A 21,764-nucleotide genomic window follows, 5' to 3' on the forward strand; every position below is an offset into this window, starting at 1 on the left:
ATCTCATCTGTAGTTAATATGGGTTAATGGAACATGTGCAAATTCCGTACATTTTTATTCTATCAATACACGCTGTAGAGCCGTAGAGCCGCACAAGTGACCGACCCAGCTTAGATAGACAGGCCCAAATTGTAGGGATTATAGCCTCACTCTCCCTCTCCTCTCTCTCTAGCCTATTTTTCAGCATTATCTCAGAATCCATCGTTGTTCCATTATTCCTAAGCTTGTTGCACTGTGGACTGCAGACATGAACACAGGAGTGCATCGGGGATTCCTCCGAAAATATGGTGAGATTCATTTCATATTTTCTATGTACATATATAATGAAATTTAATTTTTATGTACATAATTTTTAGGGATATTATTTCAATATTTTACTGCAAATTTGTTTGAAGAGGCATTTTAAAATAACTTGTATATGTTGTTGCAATATGCTCTGGAATAATGTCTTTGCGTGTTTGTTTTTATTGTAGTAAAAAGAATTTAAACCAGATATATTCTACTTAGTAAGTATTTGAGGTAACCAGTTACTATTGTGAATAGTAGTAGTGATAGTATTATAAATGATTAATGTGGGTGTGTGTGAATAAACAATGCATGTTTCCATTTTCCAAAGCTGAAAGGCTGCAGCCATCTCAGTGTGCATTTGTTCAGCTGTAATCCTCTGCTCAGAGAAAGAGAGCTGATCCTCACCATCCATTAACATGTGTTTTCAATATACTGTTATTATAAATATTGAGCTGAAACCCAATAATATACACACGCACACGCACGCACGCGCACACACACACACACACACACACATATATTTAGGACAATACACTTTTATCACAATTCTTGAAAAAATTGTATTTCCTTATATTTCATTGAAGAGGCAACTAACTGCATTTTTCTTAAAGTTTGTTTGCATTTAGTTAAAACACAAATTTGTGAAATAATAATAATAATAATAATTATTATAATACAGTGTTGTTTATTTCTCATTTGCAGGAGGCTTCATGTTCAAACAGTGGAAGGAGAAGTATCTGGTGCTGACAGCAGAGGGCAGTCTGCTGGTGTGCCGTGACTCAGAGTCCCCACCAGACCAGGTAATTTCTCTGCAGAGTAACTGTGAGACCATCGCTGAGGGCAGAGACATCCTTGACCTTCCCAAGTTACCCGTGGGGGCCAGGAGGGACTGCTGCTTTGCCCTTCTCCTGCCTCAAAACAAGTTCCTTCTTCTGCTCGCTGACAATCCTGATGACTGCAAGTAAGTCTTTTACCCCAGTTGTTATCTGGTACATAGTGACCAAAATAAATGTCTCCCTTGCCCCACTGAGTATTACGCATGTTTGTGTAAGAAGATAAGAGGCAAACATGAATGACTAATCTCTTCTATATTTTCAGTTTATGGCTCAATTTGATCCGGAAAGTGAGAGAGGTTAGTCTGTATCTGCCAATAACTTCTGCCCTTTAGTTTTACCCTGCATAATAATACTCTGCAGTGTTATTCTGCACTGTTTTGATCCACAGGGTGTAATGTCTCCCATGAGCCTCCAGAGGCAGCGCAGTATCACACCATGTATCTCAGACAGAGACTCCCTGCTGGACTCCTGCAGTGACAAAGATCCAGGCTCCCCCAAAATATGTGACAACACCCCACCCTTGAGTCGCATGGCTGACAGAGGGGGATCCTTTAAAGAGCCAAATCAAGGTAGTCTATGCTGTATAACTGAAATTGTGTAATGACATTCCTATGTAGTGCATTGTAATGAAACAGTTGGTATGAATATGCACCATTGGCACCTGATAGCTGGTGACAATAAAGGTTAATTACTGGCATGCACTGTAATGCTTTCATCCAGTGCTTTATTTGTGCCATTCCAAATCTTATATGTAAAAGTTTTCTTTTCTCCTTTTGTTTATTAATCACAAGTCTGAACTCTGCACCAAGCAACAAACTTTTACTGACTGTAGACCTCCTGATAAAATTTGACAAAATAAAATTTCACTGACAGTTAGAAATGACTGAATTTCAGTCTTGATCAGAATTTGATTAATTGCTCATCTATAACACTCAAACGCATTGTTTGTTAATCTACTTGTATCCAGTGAATGGAGTGCGGCGACCTTTGAGGAGCGTGTCTGTAGCCCCTCCACACCGGGTGTCAGATTGTCTTCGTCATGGCAACAGCAGTGATGCACGTGCGGTCCGGGCAGTGTGTCTACTGATGGGGGGGGCCGCTGCCTCCTCAGCTCTGGGATACCTCAACTCCTGTGCGCCTACGTCCCCCCTCGCAACCAGTCGGCCTCCTGAGATCACCAGTGGCTCTGGGGGCTTTTCTGAGCTGTCCACAGGGGGTGCCTTCCACGCCTGCAGCCAGGATGTGGACTCCCCACACCTCAACAGCTTCGACTTTGAGGGGGACTCTGATTTTGATGCATTTGACTGTGGATCATTTGCTTTTTAATTCCTTTTTTTTCTTTCAGAAATGTGATTATGTGTACGTCTTTTCATAAATAAATGAATCAGCATATTCTTCCTGGCACAGTGCCCTTGCTCCTCAGGTAAATCATTCATGACCCTGAGTCTTTGAACACTGTCTGTCTGTGTTGTATCACTATTTCCAAGCCACAGAAAAGCCTCAGGTCAGCCAGGGACACTGTATAGTCACACACTCTTAACGAATGAAACCCAAACCCGTCTCTTGTGGGAAGCATCCACTGTAACTGTATGTGTCGATTTTAGACTTTTGGAGTTAACATCAATCAATATTTTCATTTCACTGGTTACTTTTAATTTTATTTGTCAAAGATCATGCTCTAAGCTGTTACATGCACATACAACCCCAAATGCAGGTTTGTAAACCCTAATGTTACTGCAGCACTGTTTTGCTTCACGTGTGTCTCTGTTTTGTAGCTGCTTGTAAAGTAACAAATCTACTCAGATCTCAGGGCGTTGAAGGCGATTTGTCTGAGCATCTGCTAGACCCACAGACTGGGTTATAATAACATCTGTAGAAATACAAACAACTGCAAATCTTTATTTTAATGCTATAATTTAATAAAACCACATGCATAAATGAATTAACGCACCTTTGAAAGCTATTGATCACCTCAGTATTTTGTAAATAATGTCATGTTAATTTAATGTGCAGTAGATAATTATAATTACAAACCTAGTTGTGATATAATGTAAATGTTTGGTCTGTTGCATTGCCATTTTAAACTGTTGCTATTGTAAATAGACCTAATGTCTGTAATGATATAGGCTAATAAAATAAATATCCTGCCAATACTGCAATGCAAACGTGATGAACTCTTTTGTCTGTGAGGAGTTTGGTTTAGGTTTATTAGGTTTATTGCTAGAAAAAATACCTTGAAAAACATACATTTTATTTCAGATTTTGTTTCAAGTCAATGAATTTCATTCTTAAAAATCACAAAAAATTGTATTTTAAATATGTTTAACCCTTTATTTCTCAACATTTTGTCATAAAGTCATTGTATTTCACAGTTCAAATATCACAAAAAGTGGATTCTTTTCAATTCAGTCGAGGCAACCTGTTTTTTTTTGGTGCTGATTGTTAAACACTGATGTATGTGAAAGATTAGTAGCATCAGTTATTTTTTTGCACTGCAAAGTCAAACAAACTCATTGTGGGAGTTATGTGTGCCCATTGGAACCCATTCAAATCACTGTTTTTGAACCTGATGTAATAAGACTTTCTAAAACGTGTGCATGTCCATCTTTCTTTACATCATCTGAACCCTTTGGCTTTAAAGCAATATTCTGAGGTAAATTTTGCTGTTTACGTAATTTCTTGGATATTTAGCGCAATGTAAACAAAAGGCTACTTTTCCGATTGAAACCCATATAAAATCATGCTGTAAACATCATATATGAAACCAAAGTTTTACACCAACATGTGTTCTTTCGTGCGTCCACTGCCCTGGGGAAGACCCAGGACACGTTGGAGGGCCTATATCTTTCAGCTGGCCAAGGAACGCCTTGGGGTTTCCTCAAAGGAACTGGAGGAAGTGCAGTGGAGGAGGAGGTGTCTGGGGTGAAGGAAGTCTGGGAGGCCCTGCTTAGACTGCTGCCCCTGGCCCCCGATAAGTCGAAGAAAATGGATGGATGGATGTGTTCTTTTTATAATCATTGTAAAATATGATTCTCTGAGTCTTTTAATCATGACAATAATGATTCCTTTGATTTGTAGAGGACTTTTTGACCACATTTGGGACAGTTTGTATTTCATCATATATTTCATACCTTTGTTGTTGCTGCTGCATATGTACCACTCTGTATGCCTATGTATCTGATACTGTACCTCTGTTCTTGGAGTAAAAATCAGATACTGTCTTTCACCCAGTCACATACACCTGAGGTCATGGAGCCCTGAGGGGAGGAGCTAGGACCAATGTCCCACCAGTGCAAAAATAAATGTGTTTCTACCATTTACCATAAAAGGTAAAAATTACTAGTCAGGCTGGCGCCACCTAGTGCCTCCACTCAATTTAATTTCCCTCCAGCAACTAGGTCAGGAATCAAAATACACTAGATGGTTCGCAAAAACCCCGGAAGTGCAAGTTTGGGCACCAGCCAATCAGTGAAGAGCCATATATTCAGTGTTGTCAGCAATTCCCAAGATCGAAGATTTAAAGCTGGAATAAGGAGAATATTTGGTGAATTTCATCAAGGTGAAAGACTTTATTGCCCATCTTCCTACGGGATTTGGGAAAAGATTAATATACCAGTTAGTCCCGTTAGCGGCACATTACATACGTGACTACCAAATAGCAGCAATTGGTTACATGATAAAAAGTACCCGCCTACTGTCAAGGGAACGAATTCTAACAATGCAAGGTCAGATGGTTTCTACGAAGTGAAGCCAGCTGATTAATCAGGTTAAAAAATTACTTCATCATTCAAAAATTATGTCAGAACACTAATTTGAAGACAGAGGATTCAGAGGGTTCAGCAAATAAATAGAAATGAGATATTACATGATTTATGCTGTATAGGGCAGCTTAAAAACTAGTGATTATAATGGAAGTCAGTTATATGCATTTCCATTGTTGACCATATAGGTAAAATGAAATCATCCTCTAAAAAATATGCCAGAACACTAATTTAAAGCCAGAGGTTATAGAAAATATAGAAAATATCTAACACTTGGATATTGCATGCTTTACACTTGTACAATGGCAGATTGAAAAATAGTGATTATCAAAGTCAATTGATCATTTTTGGGCTCAAGGGCCTACAAAGGCATTATTTTTCCTAGAATGAATTAGAATAGGCTTGAGAAACTGAAAACTTGAAACACTGATGGAAGAATGTTAAAACACTCAAATATGCATTGCTCTGCCAAAAAAATCTGCCCATTTACATAAAAAATGAAGTTATGCAAGAAACAAAAGTCAAAAAGCACAAAAATGTGTGAAAAAGTGTGATTGATTGTAACTGAGCCATAATGTTGTGTTGTTTGGATGACAGTTCATGTTTAGTCAAGTCTGTTGCAACCAGATTTACGGGTCAATCAAAGTCAGTAATCAGGTGAGAGCGCACAAAGGTGAACACAAAAGTCACATGGTTGACTCATGGCCTATAGCTGTGCTTCTGTCAACTCTCAGTCAAAGAAAAACATACAAGAGCCCCAGCCAGAGTCACTAAGACTCTGAGAGAAAAGTCATGGAGCTGTACACAACAGCACTCTTTGGCGTGCTTCTACTAGTTCTGTTTTGGATATTTAGAGTGAAAAGCAACAGTAATTTACCTCCAGGACCTTTGGCACTTCCCATTGTTGGAAACCTGCCATTTATGGACAAAAATGCACCATATAAATCCATAATGGAGGTAAGGTTTAATGCACTTGAATGTTTTAGGAATGATTGTGCATGCATTACTTAACATGCTCCTTGCTTTTAACTGCAGTTCAGTAAAACATACGGTCCTGTGATGACCATATACCTGGGCTGGCAGAGAGCTGTTGTTCTTGTGGGCTATGATGCAGTGAAGGAGGCTCTAGTGGACCAAGGAGAAGACTTCTCTGGTAGAGCTCCTATACATTTTCTGCACAAAGCTACTCGGGGCTATGGTAAGTTTAGGTTATTCTAAGTTTTTTCCACCATCCTGGGTTCAGCACTAGTAATATGTTGTACTGATCATCTCATTCAGGTTTGGGCATCAGTAATGGTGAGCGCTGGAAACAACTCAGACGCTTCACTCTGACCACTCTGAGAGACTTCGGCATGGGACGTAAAGCTATGGAATCGTGGATCCAGGAGGAGAGCAAGCACATGATAGCACGCATCAACACATTCAATGGTACATAGACAGAGGGGGGCAAAGGGGTCTGTTGCCCTGGGCCCCAGGGTCTTAGGCATCCAGAATTGGAACCTCTGCCTATTAATTAATATTAAAGGCTTGAGTTGTGAGGCTTCTTGCCCCAGATCCCCAAATTTCTGTCTTTCAAGGTAGTCCATTTAATAACACATGCTTAACACTAACTTTAGCTTTTTGGAAGTGCTCAATCTAACCCTTATCCAATCACAATTGACCAAAGTAAATATTTATATAATTCACTGATGATAATAATTAATATAAAATACAAAAAATACAAAAAAACAAAATGAACTGCAAGTGCTAAGTTGACAACAAAATGTGTGTCTAATATTGCTGGTTTGAAGTGAGTGACTCTTCTATCATAGACTTTTTTTTTCAGGGAAGTGCTTTGATCCCACATTTATCTTGAGTCAAACTGTCTCCAATGTGATCTGCTGCCTAGTGTTTGGAGAACGCTTTCACAGTGAAGATAAACAGTTCCTTCGACAACTGCAGATCTTAAACAAGTTTATAAAATTTAACAGCACCCCTTTTGGACAGGTGAGTTTAAAAGTAATCTTACATGCATACAATATTATAGAAAATCATGTTTATTACCACCTTTCTTCAGCTCTACAACATTTTTCCCTGGCTGATGGATCGCCTTCCTGGCCCACATCACACTAAGTTTGCAGAAATTAATGAGGTGAGAGAGTTCAATAGGAAGAAGATTGAAGAGCACATGAAGACACTGGATCCCAGCTCTCCACGAGACTTCATCGACTGCTTTCTCATCCGCATGAATCAGGTAAAAGACTTGAATCATACTTATAGTTGATTGCTGTAACCAAAACTATTCTACAATATATATAAAAATATAAAAAATAAAAATTGAAGGTAAAAGTCAAATTGATTTGTCTCATAAAGTACATTGACTGTTTTCAAATGTCACATGGTCATAGATCTTTCTGAATATCAATATGAACTTTTTATAAATTCAGCCCTCTAAATCCATTGTTTATTAACACACTTGTTTTCCCTCAGGAGAGAAACAACTCAAACACTGAGTTCCACTTTGAGAACCTGTGGTCTACAGTTCTTAACCTATTTGCAGCAGGAACAGAGACCACCAGCTCTACCATCAGATATGCTCTGAGCGCTCTCATCAAATACCCTGACATTCAGAGTATGCATCTATTGCAGACCGCCCATTTTAAACCATACACTTAATAATGTGTTGATATTTTTTTGTCATATTCAGAGAGAATGCAGGAGGAAATAGACACTGTGATTGGTCGAGAGCGTAGTCCCAACATGGAAGACAGGACGTCCCTTTCCTTCTGTGATGCAGTTATTCACGAGGTTCAACGCTCACTAGACATGGTGCCCTTCAGTCTACCACACTATGCAGTCAAAGACATCACTTTCAGGGGCTATACAATCCCAAAGGTGCATGTACTTCATTTTCACAAATTACATACATTATAATGGTTCTGGATAAGCTTTAAACCATGGGGTTTTGAATGTATAATACAGTATGTATTTGTTACAGGGCACTTTCATATTTCCAATGCTACACTCTGTGCTGAAAGGAGAAAAGCAATGGGCCACTCCCTTCACCTTTAACCCTCAGCACTTTCTGGATCAAAACGGGAACTTTAAGAAAAGTCCAGCTTTTATGCCTTTTGCTGCAGGTAAACTTTAATGCATAGAGTTGATTGGTCTGTATGATCTATATTATTTGATTTCTATGCTTGCTGTGTTCCTCTGGTCACAGGGAAGAGGGCGTGTGTTGGGGAGTCCCTGGCCCGTATGGAGTTGTTCATCTTTATAGTGTCTCTGCTGCAGCACTTCACCTTCTCATGCAGTGGAGGTCCTGACAGCATCAACTTGACTCCTGAGACCAGTGGCTTTGGCAATGTGCCCCGAAGATATGAGGTCACTGCCACAACGCGATGAGCTAATTCATAATGCAATGAAATAAGTGATGTTATGGTACCAAAGAGAGGCAATAGGTTCAACTTGTGTAATAACATTTTCCTTTTACATGGATCTTTTTGTAGAATTATATGTAGGTAAAATGTGGATATAAATGTGAATATATATATATATATGTGTGTGTGTGTATGTGTGTGTGTGTAATATGATAATTGTGTGTATATTGTAATAAAGTTGATAATTTTCCCTCCCAAATCCATTTTTTTTTTTTTGTAAAGTCATTCCCCTATAAATAAGTATAAAATTAAGCATGCAGAGTAAATATAAGCAGTGCTAAATAGTTGACTGTAGTAGTAAATAATTATAATTATAAATAATTATATATAATAGTATTATATATAGTAATAATAATAATGTATAATATAGTATTAATGTAGTGGTATATAATATCTGGCTATTTTCCTATTTTCATTTTAAACTGATAAAAGTGTAATCATTTCTGCTGACCAAAATTCTAAAACTGGATTGGACCTGACTTGATACACTTATTGATATGGGTACATGTCAAGCACATACATTTTATTTATTTTTTTACTGCTGTGCAAAAAATGGCTTTTGCCACCAAGTACATTTTAATTGGGAACATAGTTAATCCGGTAAGTATGTCACATAGACCCAACATTAAAAAAAGGGACTTTGAGACCACACCCCCTTCTGCAAAGATTGGGCAATCACAGCTGCAAAGTTTTCATTTTTCAGTGATAGTGTAATGCAAGGAACATCATGGCATTTTTTGACTCTGTGATTTTGGCATTACTCGTGTTTGTTCTGCTGTGGCTTTTGGGTAGAAAACACTCCAGACAGTTGCATTTACCCCCAGGACCTACTGGCCTCCCCCTTTTAGGAAACCTGCTTCAACTGGACAGGAGGGCACCGTACAAATCTGTGGTTAAGGTAAGAGTAATGCCTGCCGTATGTATTGAGTCGTTTTATGCGGACCTGAGGGAGAATAGTTAATTTTATGGCAAATGCAGGAAAAGATTGACATGTTATTGTGTTTTTAAACTTCACCGCAGCCAAGTACTCTCCCTAAGGAATGTTAAAAATGTGGAAGTAACGCAGACAGTGCGGGGCAAGAGTTCCTTTGCACAATCTTACATGTTGTTTATCTACAGCTGAGTCAGAGTTATGGCCCTGTTATTATGGTGAACACTGGACTGCAGCGCGTCGTCTTTCTAGTCGGATATGACGCGGTGAAGGAGGCTCTTGTAGATCACGCAGATGACTTCAACGGGAGAGGACCACTGCCTTTCTTAATCAAAATTACCAGGGGCTATGGTACTACACTAGAACTACTTATTTTAAATATGCTTATAGATACACCAGCAACTTCTGGTGGAGGGTCTGTCATCTCCTTTTCTCCATGGAGATGTTATTACTTTGTCTGGAATATTTCACACTATGGCATTAAACCTTTCTATCATCATGGAGACCCTACCAGGCCATGTCATACAATGGAACATTTTAAGCAGAGCAGTGACACTTCCATAGAAGCAAGAAGATGACAGACCCTCCAACCAAAAAGTTACATAGTGCACCTTCAAGCATATGATGGGACAACCTTATTGTTTTATTAAGGGCTGGTGATCAGTAATGGAGAACGTTGGAGGCAGCTGAGGCAGTTCACTCTAAGCACGCTGAGGGACTTTGGGATGGGGCGCAAAGGAATGGAGCAGTGGATCCAAGAGGAGAGCTCACATCTGGTGGAGCGAATCAAAACAATGAATGGTACGCTACATTTTTAAAAAATAAATACATAAATACAACCTAACAAAGTTGTCTAGGTCTTGCATTAACTTAATAAAAATAATGATAATAATAAAGAATTGCAACAATTGTACATTAAAGGTAATGAATTAATGCGTGTCTGTGTTCTCTTTTAACAGGTTTCATTTATTTGTTCATTCCATAGACTGTATAAAAGAATTCATATTTGGGAAACAATTGGCTGTATTTATAACAGAAAATGATAATTGATTTTTTTTTTCAAATACATAATATATAAAATAATTGCAAGAGGAAAATGATTAGTTAGACTGAAAATACTTTTACTTGGTCAGCGCATGTTTTATATCTTCTTAAGTCAGGCGTGTTGCTCTAAAATTCTTTTTGTAGTTGCTCAAATATGAAGGGCAAAGTGATCAAGAAAAACTACCATTTTATAATTTTCAAACAATTTTGTAGTTTTAAAAGGTATGGCCACACCTCCTAAGCAATTAAAGCTACAACCATAGAATAATCTAAAAATCATAAATCTATTATGTGGCACACAGTTTTCACACTCCATCACCACCAAGTCAGCATAGTGATCTACAGTCAGACATTCAACACTTATAGCAGCCTGCATATCTGTTTCTGACCCCATCTATCATTTTGTGCAGGTGAACCTTTTGATCCCACCTTCTTTCTGAGCTGCTCTGTGTCCAATGTCATCTGCTGCCTGGTTTTTGGTGAGCGCTTTTCCTATGATGACAAGCACTTCCTCCACCTCCTGCAGAATATTTCTCAAATAATTACATCGATGAGCAGTCCCTGGGCAGCGGTAAGATGATGTCATTATATCTACATATTTCAACATGATTTAATTAGATCACTTAAGGAAGCTGTATATATATGTAGCCTGTGCTCTATGGTTTAAAAAAAAAGGTACAACAATTACAGCTGACACTCTACTGACAATGTCTCAATGCTCAACTCAATCAGAGCTCAATACATTGCACTATGGACACTTTGCAGCTGATGTCATCAACATTTCCTGGGAGTGTGATGCTAACTGTTTGTTTTCTGGTAATAAAGAGCTGGTTTAGTTAGAACTACAATAGTTGAGATAATTTGTGCTGTCTCTCACACATTAAATTACAGTCACTAGTCTCTCTCACTTTTTTGTTGAAAATCAAACACCTAAACAGGACCATGAACAGTTGCATGGATCACAGGCTCCTGAAAACGTGCTGTTTACATCCATTTGTACTTTTTCCTTGAGTTTTCAAACGAAGAGTTTTTGTTTGACAACTTTTTTGACACTGTTGCTGCAAAAGACTTATAGCTTGAATTGTGAAAGCCTTTTTATTCTGCCCACAGTTGTACAACATATTTCCTCGGTTGATGGAGTGGTTACCTGGGAAACATCAAAAAGCATTTAAAAGTATTGAAGAGCTCAGAGAGTTTGTAACTGAGAAGGTGAAAGACCATGAGGACACTCTAGCCCCAAACTCTCCAAGGGACTACATCGACTGTTTTCTTACAAGAGCTATAAAGGTTATATTTTCGTACTTATCAATAAACTCAAAAAAAATATTCCTACTAAAATGTATCTTTGTATATTTTAGGAAAAGGGTACTTCCACTGAGTTCCACTATGACAACTTGGTCTCCACTGTGCTGAATATGTATGCTGCAGGAACAGAAAGCACTAGCTCCACTATAAGATTTGCTTTGACTCTATTAATCAAGTATCCAGAAATACAAGGTAGGCAATATTTCTCAAAATCATGAAATGACCTGGCTATAAATAGAATGACATGTCTGTTCAGAAGAAATAATAGTAATAATACCCATTGCTTTTACAATTAATCAAGCAGCAAACACAAGTAATTCTACAAAATGCAACCAACAAAACAAGTAGTACTGAGTTGTACATCAATTTAAGCAGTTATTCTTAAGAACACCAGCACTTGCCAGCTACAAGAGCAGAGCCTACCACTAGATTAACAGCAACTAATTAAAGGAAAAAAAGGTCTTTACTCTGTAAGTGGATGTAGTAGAGTGACAGATGTTTTATTGGCTACAAATAAAAGACCTAACTGATATTATTAATAATATTATTATTATACTCTATTTGTATGTGTTCATTTTTAGAGAGAATGCAGAAGGAGATTGACTGTGTGATTGGACAAGAGCGTTTTCCTTTTATGGAAGACAGAAAGTCCCTCCCCTTTGTAGATGCTGTTCTCCATGAAGTCCAACGCTTTATTGACTTTGTACCTCTAGGAGCTCCACATTATGCTCTTCACAACATCACCTTTAGGGGCTATACGATACCTAAGGTCAATTCATCACTCAAAAGAGTAAATGTTTATTGACTGTACGAATATTAAAATATAAAAAATATTGTCTTGTGAATATAGGGCACAATGATTTTCGCAGTTCTGCACTCTGTTCTTAAAGAGGATAAACAATGGGCAACTCCTTTTTTATTCAACCCTCGACACTTTCTAGACCAAAACGACAACTTCAAGAAAAATCCAGCCTTCCTTCCCTTTTCTGCTGGTAAAACACACAAGTACAATATACAGTAGATCATGTAAATGTAAAAGTTGGATCATAATCTAAATAATCTTTTATCTTTTATATTTGTTTTTCAGGAAAAAGGGCTTGTGTTGGGGAGTCTCTTGCCCGTATGGAGATTTTTTTATTCCTGGTGAGACTACTGCAGCGTTTTACATTTAGTTGCCCTGGAGGACCGGACAGTATTGTACTGACTCCAGAATTCAGCAGCTTTGCAAATGTGTATCGTAGATACAACATTATTGCAACACCAAGGTGTTAGTGGCTACATGATTTTGAAAAAAATCCAGGAGCATCAACATTTAAGAGAAGAGTGAAATATGAACTGATAAACTAATACAATCTTATGCATTTCTGGACATGTTGTTAGATGTCTAAAATACAGGTACAACAGGATATTTTGATCTTTGCAGAAATGTTACTATTTAAATAATTACAGCCTGCGACATTTGATAATTGTGCTTACTCAGTTTACAATTTTGACACATTTTAAATTATATATACATACATACACAGAAGTACACAGCAAGGCCAAAAATTCAAGTTAATGCATCTGATATAAAAATGTATTCAACAGATAGCATATGTACTGTAGTTTATGAAACTGTTTACCTTTTTTCTGTACCATTTTTGGTTCTAAAGTTACATACGTTTTAAACAGACCATGTATGCAACATGGAACAAAAATTATTTCCCAAATTTCAAAGACCTGCAAATCATGTAAATAAACTGATGTATTTCATTATATCTTGTGTTATTCGATCTTTGAATTGTTGATGAAGGTACATGAATTTTCAAAAAAAAAAAGTATTTAAAATGATACAAATTTGCTTGGAAGGACTGACATATTTTATAGAAATAGTTACCTTTCATTTTGAAGTAATATTAAAGTATTCGGAAGAAAAAAGATGACAAATTATGCAAAATCATGCACCTTCTACTTGCTTGCACAATTTTCCCTCTGTTACTTTTCCCTCTGTTACCATGACCTTTCTTAATAAAAAATCTCATTACTCAAAAAGTAAGAGGTTTTTCAACCTAATCTTGTACCATATGGTAGAAAACTATATGAAGCAAATATTCAAACCAGTTTGTTAAGGATATGTAAGTGAGAACCGCTAGTTATCGCTGTTTGTATTTATTGCCCAAAAAGTGCTGCATATTTCATTCCCTCCGTTACCGACATGAGTTTTTTAATTTTTTGTCAACAACTTAAAAGAATATTGCAGGTTTAACTTTATCCTGTTGGAGTGTTAACTCTTTCCTACATTCTAATACCTTACTTATTTCAATAGTCCCTCTAGTTTCTGAATAAGAACTATTTGAATGTAAAAAAAATCTGCCACTGTTTCCCTCCGTTACTGCTTGACTGGACCCATATATATATATATATATATATATATATATATATATATATATATATATATATATATATATATATATATATATATATATATATATATATATATATATATATATATATATATATACGCAGGCCGGAAGGAAGGAGGCCGAGGACTAGTGAGTGTGGGAACCACTGTCCAGGATGAAACATCCAAGCTCCTTGAGTACATCAAGGACAAGGCCCCGGCAGATGAGGTGCTCAGAGAATGTCTCAGACAGTGGGGTCCAGAGGAAGAGGTGCTGGAGGGACCATCATGGCAGGACAAACCCCTACATGGGGCGTACCACCGGAGCATAACTGAAGTGGCTGATATCAAGAAATCCTACCAATGGCTTGAGAGGGCTGGTCTGAAGGACAGCACAGAGGCACTGATCCTGGCTGCTCAGGAGCAGGCCCTGGGCACTCGAGCAATAGAGGCCCAGATCTACCACACCAGACAAGACCCACGGTGTAGACTGTGCAAAGAGGCTCCTGAGACAGTCCAGCACATAACTGCAGGGTGTAAGATGCTGGCAGGGAAAGCATACATGGAGCGACATAACCAAGTGGCGGGCATAGTGTACAGAAACATCTGTGCAGAGTACGGGCTGGAAACCCCAGGATCAAGGTGGGAAACACCTCCAAAGGTTGTGGAGAATGACCGAGCCAAGATCCTGTGGGACTTCCAGATACAGACTGACAGAATGGTGATGGCGAACCAACCAGACATAGTGGTGGTGGATAAGAAACAGAGCAGAGCCGTGGTGGTTGACATCGCAATACCAAGCGATGGTAATATCAGGAAAAAGGAACACGAGAAGCTAGAGAAATACCAGGGGCTCAAGGAAGAGCTGGAGAGAGCCTGGAAAGTAAAGGCATCAGTGGTGCCTGTGGTGATCGGAGCACTCGGGGCTGTAACCCCCAAACTGGAAGAGTGGCTACAACAGATACCGGGAAAAACAATGGACATCTCAGTCCAGAAAAGTGCAGTACTGGGAACAGCAAAGATACTGCGCAGAACTCTCAAGCTCCCAGGCCTCTGGTAGAGGACCCGAGCTGAATGAGGGTGAGAGAGACCTACCACCGTGGAAGGTGAGAAACACATTTTTTTTATGTATATATATATATATATATATATATATATATATATATATATATATATATATATATATATATATATATATATATAAATATATATAATATATTATATTATATATATACATACATACACACACACACACACACACACACATACATGCATATATATATACACACACACACACACACGCACACACACTTATATAACACTTATTTTATTGTCTACATTTGACTTCTGTGTATAAATTAAAATATTGCTGATAATATCATTGTAAATATAAATTTTATGCTAAAACAACAAAGACGAGTTTTAAAGAAATTCAATATCCTTGCGTTCAAACAAAACATGTTTAGCTACACTTACTCCCATTACTACCGTAAACAAAGGCTGTAATCTGAGCAGTTTAAAGTGGTGATCAATCAAGCTAGAGTGTCAGTTTGTCAGAGTGCTAATTTGAATCCTAGCGCGCTAAAGAAGCCACTATGCATCATTGGATCATTGTCAAGACCAGTGCTTTGAAGCATTATATTACTCAATCAGTCTGTGAGGATATTCTGGAGCTTTCATAAAGGCACCATTGAACAAAATGGTTGTTAAGCCAGCTCATTACCTGTTTCACTGGAAAGACTCCAGCTCCCTGTGACCCATAACAAGATGGATGGCATTTGTCCCAACTACCAATGTATTGCTTGCTTGGATGCAAATACAGTACTAAAATAAGCATGATACTAAATACAAAGTTTAGTCTTCAGTAGAAGCAGAAGATGTTTTAATTGCAAATGGTAAACAAAAACACCACACTGGTGGCTATTCACGCATTACAGTTATTGTTTCACATTACACTTATGTGAGATGCCCAAGTATACAGTAGTGCAGAATATAAAGTATTTTCTATAAACACAAATTATGTATTTAGTAATTACATATAGATAAAAGTATTTGCTCTTAGTGCACATAAAGCATGCCAATAGAGGATGGCACATCTGTGGCATTTAAACATCTTCATGACTTTACTGAAATGTGCCTGTTGCCAATAAGGAAATGGGTTGATATTGTATGTTAGGAGAGTTATTGTTTTTGTAATGACTTAAAGAATGTTCATACATAAAGCTAAATTCTTTTTGTCTTTTAAATCTAGATGTTTGGGAGATGATATTTATGCTTCACCTGTTTCTTTATATCAGGTGCTGGAGAGAGATTGCAGTGTGGTAACTGTGGCAGGTACTGGGCCTAAAAACAAGAAAACATGGATAAGTACTTTCAGTGTTTCCATCATTTGGACATGCTACAAGTGCAGAAATACAAAAACAGACTCCAAATCTATTTGATATTGTTGTTTTGGATGGATTTATGGTCAGCATCATGATGCATTAACAGCAAGTCTCATCACATCATCAAAGACTATTTTAGTAACAAATATCAATACAATATACTGTATTGTAACAGAGGGATCATAGATTTGAATATCAATCTTACTTCATTCTCATTAGGACCATGTAACTCACCCCTGCTTGTCTGCGCCTGGAGCCCTTGTCGTGGCGTCTCCCGGGGCGATCTGTGTCTCTGGCCCAGTTTGCCGCCTCCTCCTGGAAGTACGGCAGCTCCAGGATCTCCTCACATGACCGCCGCAGAGAGGGATCCATCACCAGACATGACTGTCCGCATGCACAAACACACACAGAATATATGTGTGATCAATGCATATGTTACTGAGCAATCTTTTGTAACTTTGTCATCAAAACCTTATACTTAAAATGTAAAAAGACATGATACTTTTTATGAGAATTTAAACATTTAATGCTTAAACCACAGGCATTATAAACATTATTAATCATCAAAAAGGGAGAACTGATGGATTGTTTACACACCTTCATTACTTGGAGGGCACTAGCAGAAACACCACAGAAGCGCTTTTCAAGGGGCTCCTGAGTTTGATACAGAAAAATATAAATTAATTAAAAGTTCATAGTAACATACACCAGTTTTCAAACATTTACTGTAGTGTCTGGTTCAGGAATGCTGACTCCATTGAAGAAAACATTGGACCGAAACACCTGCTGATGTCGGGGGATCAGGTCACCTGGTATGGACAAAAGACAATGTTTTAATAAATTATGTTAATAGACTTAGACAAACTTTATTGATCCACAAGGGAAACTATTTAGACGCAGTAGCTTGCACATCACAATATATAATAATAACAATGAGCAAAAGTATAAATGGTAATAATAAGTAAAGCAAAAATAACTAGAGACTGAGATGATTATTATTATTATTAAGACATAATTATATAAATGTATATGTATGAGTAAAAAAAAAGAAAGAAAAGAAATATGGTAATACAAATACATCTCTCAGCTATATACACAAAAAGATAAAAGCAGAAACTAAAGATATTTATAATGATTTATGTGTTGTCAATTTTTTTTTTTTTTGTAGGCACAATCTTAATGTATGAGCATTTCCCAACAAATTTTATTATAATATATATATTTTTTATTCCATAGGAACACAGCCTGCCCAGTGTGGGAGAAGGCAATGTTATGTAATGTACACATAAAGGTAAATCATAAGCTAATTTTTCCTTAAATTGTTACAATCGCATTTGGGTACACTGAACTCATAATTATTTGTAACTATTGTTCAACCTTGGTAGTATTGGCAGTGTTTGATACCTAGAGTCTTCTGAATCAGGTAAAGCTGGTCAACATCGGACTTCCCAGGCCAGAGGGGGTTCCCATTGAGAAGTTCAGCAAAGACACAGCCCAGAGCCCAAACATCCACAGCAGCCCCATACTGAGTGTCCCCCACCAACAGCTCAGGGGCTCGATACCAGCGCGTTGCTACATAGTCAGTGTAGTCATCCTCCGGCCCAGCTTAAGCACAAAGAAAAAACAGGGAATACTGAATAATAGACACTAAATAGCAGGTACATTGTAGAGAAAGGGATTACAAGGCTCACTGAATGTCTTCATGTTAAGGTATGGAAACATAACACTGAAACCCAAGGCAGTGAGGGTAAACAGAGACACGCCACACACAGGTGCACTAACTGGCTCAATGCCCCTCCTATGCAATTGATTCGCTCAAACGCTGAAAGTGAGGAGGTAGTAGGAGCTGATATAAGGCGCTTGCTGAATAAGTCATCAGTGGCACATTAACTCTAAATGCTCATAAATGCACTGCTCTCTGGGTGACCTACTCAGGATCCGAGCGAAGCCAAAGTCACACAGTTTGATTACACCAGTTTTGGTCAGAAGGATGTTTTCTGGTTTGACATCACGGTGGATGCACTGTGAAAAAGTTCAATAAAAGAAAAAAGTGAGAAAAGGGCAAGCTATTTGCAATATTGGTCTTTACATGATTAGTCCAAAACATGACCATATAAGTAATATACAAGGCAAATGGCAGATTTTTATTCTTATATTCTTGGTTAAAAATCAATATGGAAATAGATATCATGTAACAGCTTATTTATTTAGTTTATTATACAGGGACCTTAAAGAAAACAGTGAAGAGATGCTTTGTACTATACTATAGTTTCCACATGTTAAAGTATTTTTAATATGTTTACTATGTTTAAGTGTGAACAACATTTTAGAATCAAGAGGCATGATTGATAACAGTACATTCGTTTTATAAAAGCAGACCTAGGATAATACCACTGTGGTATGTGTTGTTGTTTATAATATAATATCATTTATAAATAATAATGTAATACATACATTGTGCTTGTGGCAGAAGTTGACAGCCTGGAGAGTCTGCCACACTATACTCTTGAGCTGGGCCTCGGGGACACTGTGCAGACCAAGAGCGGAGTTACATTTAAAACACTGGGAGAATACTATTAAGTGCTATCACGTCAGGTCACATCCATTATTTCAGTATTTTGAAAAGAAGAAGTGGCTCTTTGCTCTGGTTGCTCTGATGGCCAGGGTAACCTTAGGCCTGTCACTAGAGGCAACAGTGCCTTTGTTTCCAAGAGCAGCTAGAGTTTCTGTAGTTCGCTGGTGGGAAAAGAAACATGGCTGCAGAGGCGACAGCTCACAGTGACATTTACATAGAAACAAGCAATGGCACTGTGTTGAATGGAGGGACATTATGCAGGGACAGCCACAGCAAACTGTGCATGAATAATTTTAATCTTTGCCTTTTCATTGCAGGTATATAGTTAAGCATAAATTCATTTAAATATGAAAAAATGGATAAGATAGGTGAATATGTTAAGGATTTACTTAGATTGTGAAGGTAATGATTATGCAAAAGATTGCTTATATTTGTTTGTATATTTATTTGAGATACAGAATTTAGTTTTTCATTATATGCAAATTAAAGTCATCACTTTCAATAATTTGAATTATTGGGTACTGTTCATGTTTAATTATAAATGTAATTTTGAACAGACCCCACCTTTTTAAGGTTCTAAATTTGTCAGTCAGAGCTGTATAAATAAATATGTATTAACATTCAAGTATGATTTGCATATTTATGTGCAAAATAAAATGTATTAAATGATTATCTATAGTAAGGATAAGCAACAAAACAACAGAGTTATTAAGTTATTTCATATTTATCCAAACTTGTACACACCATACTGTTAGTAACTCTTTAACTTCTCAGACTTCATTATAATCTCTAACCCATGCACTCAGGGACAGAGTAAAATTTACCCTCTGGGGTGTTTGTCCAGCTCATTGAGGACGGTCTGTTCACAAAACTCAAAGACCAAATGCAGCCGTCTTTTCCTCCGGAACACCTCCAGTAGGTTCACCAGATTCACATGTTTTAACTGCAAGAAATGCAGAGACAGAAACTATTTTAAAAAATAAATTATGAAATTAGGATCTAAATCACTACGAAAACTGTCACAAGAGCAAATTAAAATAGGCCTACAAACACAACCGTACCTTTAACATGCGTATTTCTCTCAATGCAATCTTCTTAATGACTGGATCGTCTTCAGATTCCACAAACTTCTTGATGGCAACAATCTGACCGGTGTCTCTGTGTCTGCATTTGAACACTACACCGTAGGAACCCTCACCGATTTTGGCAAGCTTTTCATACTTCTCCATTTTCAGCTGGCAAATATAAAATTTAAAACCACTTTGAAACATTCAGTAGTAGGCCTATGTTACTCGTCTACCAGATGCACTCTCGCCAAAATGATTATATATATAGTTGTACTTCACATAAATGGTTTAACTAAAACTACTTTCATATAGCATCTTTAAGGTGAAATGAACAATAATAATAAAATGCATTGCTGATAAAATAAACGGATAAATAGCCCATTTCTTAATAGGGTAGTCTAAACTGATACTGAGTGGGTTTTAAGAAAAAAATCTCCAAATCTATGTGTGCGCCATTATCAAAGCCTACTGATGACAGTATAACGTTCTTAACGTTCACTCACTTTATGCGTGCTTTATCCTCGTCCGGTGCGTCGCCAGTTTCCAGGATGCACTCCAGATTTTACCCACCATCTAAATGTAGATTCAGTCTTCATCATTTATTATTTTTCATATTCCACAAATAATTTATCCACTTTAGCTCAAGCTCGACAGCACAACTACGTGTGCGCTCCCCTCTGCCACTTTGGCCACAGGGAGAAAAGACTCGAGCGCCTGAAAGCGCAATACGAAGGACAATTCACCACACACGTTACGCAGGTTTCAAGACGCACAAGGACAAACTTACGTGGTTACCAGGGAGAACGCCATTTCCGACAGGTGGTGAACCGCAGGTAAGCGCGCCTGATGGGACTTTCTGTGTGTTTGTGCGATTTGAGATTGACATAATGGAGGTAATGAATTAATACTTCACGCGACGAATCATGAACAGTGTTGTCAGAGAAAATAACTGTAGTCCCTTTCAGTCTAATAACAAAACAGGCGAATTTACATAGTTTTGTTAGTATGCTATTTTCTTGTTTTTACACTTAGGTCCATGTCCACCAGATGGCACTGTGGACCGCGAAGAACAACTGGGAGACATGAAGAGGCGTCATTACTCACTTGGAAAGTAATTTTTACTATTTCACCATCTGTAATTTAGTAGGCCTATTAGCAACAATTTATGTTTAATGTTGGTGTCATGAATGTATCATTGACCAATAAATTAGGTTATAGGCCTACTTTGTAACTTAGTAGCTAATAGGGCCTACTTACAGCAACAATGTACAGTTGGCAGCCAGTCACTAAACAATTAAATCGTCATAAAATCTGATGCTGTTTGAGATTTGAAAAAACAAAACAAAAAACAAACAACAAACAAACAGACAAAAAAAAAAAAAAAAAAAAACTAAGCTATTGTTCTGATATTTGCATTCAAAATAGCTCACATTATTCCATTACCCAAAACAAAGGACCAGTGCATCGCATGGTTTTGAAAGTTCCTTAGCTCACTTATCCTGAGAGAGATGTTTTTGGGGTGTTGGGGGGCTATCTGTACTGAGGGGAACATCCAGTATGTAAATTTGTCCAATAATAGTGTGCCATGCAAAGCTTGTGTACTCACTCAGCAGAGTATAGTTAATATGACAAAGTGTCTCTCTACAGATAGCTGGTGCTTCTTAGTGAGGACAGGAGCAGAGAAGATCTATGTTAAACAGCAGATGTTTTACACTGCGGCCGTTACCCTCATTTCCTGGGCGGAGAGAGCTCCCCACACTATTAGACCAGTAAC

At 37.7% G+C, this 21,764-nt stretch overlaps 4 protein-coding genes across 7 annotated transcripts; 3 read left to right on the forward strand and 1 right to left on the reverse strand.

Annotated features, from left to right (window-relative positions):
- Positions 1-247: 247 nt before the first annotated feature.
- Positions 248-3,265, forward strand: si:ch1073-83n3.2 (uncharacterized). The gene is made up of 5 exons (XM_020928763.2): positions 248-287; positions 991-1,249; positions 1,387-1,420; positions 1,513-1,693; positions 2,092-3,265. The coding sequence occupies exons 1-5, from the start codon at positions 248-250 to the stop codon at positions 2,448-2,450; spliced, it is 873 nt and encodes a 290-aa protein (XP_020784422.2). The 3' UTR covers positions 2,451-3,265.
- A 2,375-nt stretch (positions 3,266-5,640) lies between these two features.
- On the forward strand, positions 5,641-8,490 carry LOC110163613 (cytochrome P450 2A4-like). Its single transcript, XM_020928607.2, has 9 exons — positions 5,641-5,842; positions 5,921-6,083; positions 6,164-6,313; positions 6,711-6,871; positions 6,942-7,118; positions 7,355-7,496; positions 7,572-7,759; positions 7,863-8,004; positions 8,088-8,490. Exons 1-9 carry the CDS (start codon positions 5,678-5,680, stop codon positions 8,267-8,269), a joined length of 1,470 nt encoding a protein of 489 aa, XP_020784266.2. The 5' UTR covers positions 5,641-5,677; the 3' UTR covers positions 8,270-8,490.
- A 498-nt stretch (positions 8,491-8,988) lies between these two features.
- On the forward strand, positions 8,989-13,339 carry LOC110163769 (cytochrome P450 2F3-like). Its single transcript, XM_020928780.2, has 9 exons — positions 8,989-9,202; positions 9,424-9,586; positions 9,887-10,036; positions 10,690-10,850; positions 11,390-11,566; positions 11,638-11,776; positions 12,166-12,353; positions 12,435-12,576; positions 12,672-13,339. Exons 1-9 carry the CDS (start codon positions 9,032-9,034, stop codon positions 12,854-12,856), a joined length of 1,476 nt encoding a protein of 491 aa, XP_020784439.2. The 5' UTR covers positions 8,989-9,031; the 3' UTR covers positions 12,857-13,339.
- Positions 13,340-15,829: 2,490 nt separating this feature from the next.
- LOC110163583 (cyclin-dependent kinase-like 1) lies at positions 15,830-21,726 on the reverse strand. Of its 4 annotated transcripts, none has more exons than XM_055166865.1 (11): positions 21,597-21,726; positions 20,494-20,563; positions 19,985-20,158; positions 19,748-19,866; positions 18,803-18,875; positions 18,280-18,370; positions 17,753-17,953; positions 17,075-17,157; positions 16,946-17,002; positions 16,583-16,732; positions 15,830-16,307 (listed from the first exon to the last, which is right to left on the reverse strand). In XM_055166865.1, exons 3-11 carry the CDS (start codon positions 20,150-20,152, stop codon positions 16,212-16,214), a joined length of 1,038 nt encoding a protein of 345 aa, XP_055022840.1. In that variant the 5' UTR covers positions 20,153-20,158; positions 20,494-20,563; positions 21,597-21,726; the 3' UTR covers positions 15,830-16,211. The 4 variants fall into 4 exon arrangements, with proteins under 4 accessions (XP_055022840.1, XP_055022837.1, XP_055022839.1 ...); XM_055166862.1 differs by having other exon boundaries at positions 19,748-19,869; XM_055166864.1 differs by lacking the exon at positions 21,597-21,726 and adding an exon at positions 21,421-21,547 and having other exon boundaries at positions 19,748-19,869.
- Between the last annotated feature and the right edge of the window lie 38 nt (positions 21,727-21,764).

This window comes from Boleophthalmus pectinirostris, unplaced genomic scaffold (genome assembly GCF_026225935.1).
Source record: "Boleophthalmus pectinirostris isolate CB_2022bp ecotype Guang Dong unplaced genomic scaffold, ASM2622593v1 HiC_scaffold_9, whole genome shotgun sequence".
Lineage (NCBI taxonomy): Eukaryota > Metazoa > Chordata > Actinopteri > Gobiiformes > Gobiidae > Boleophthalmus > Boleophthalmus pectinirostris.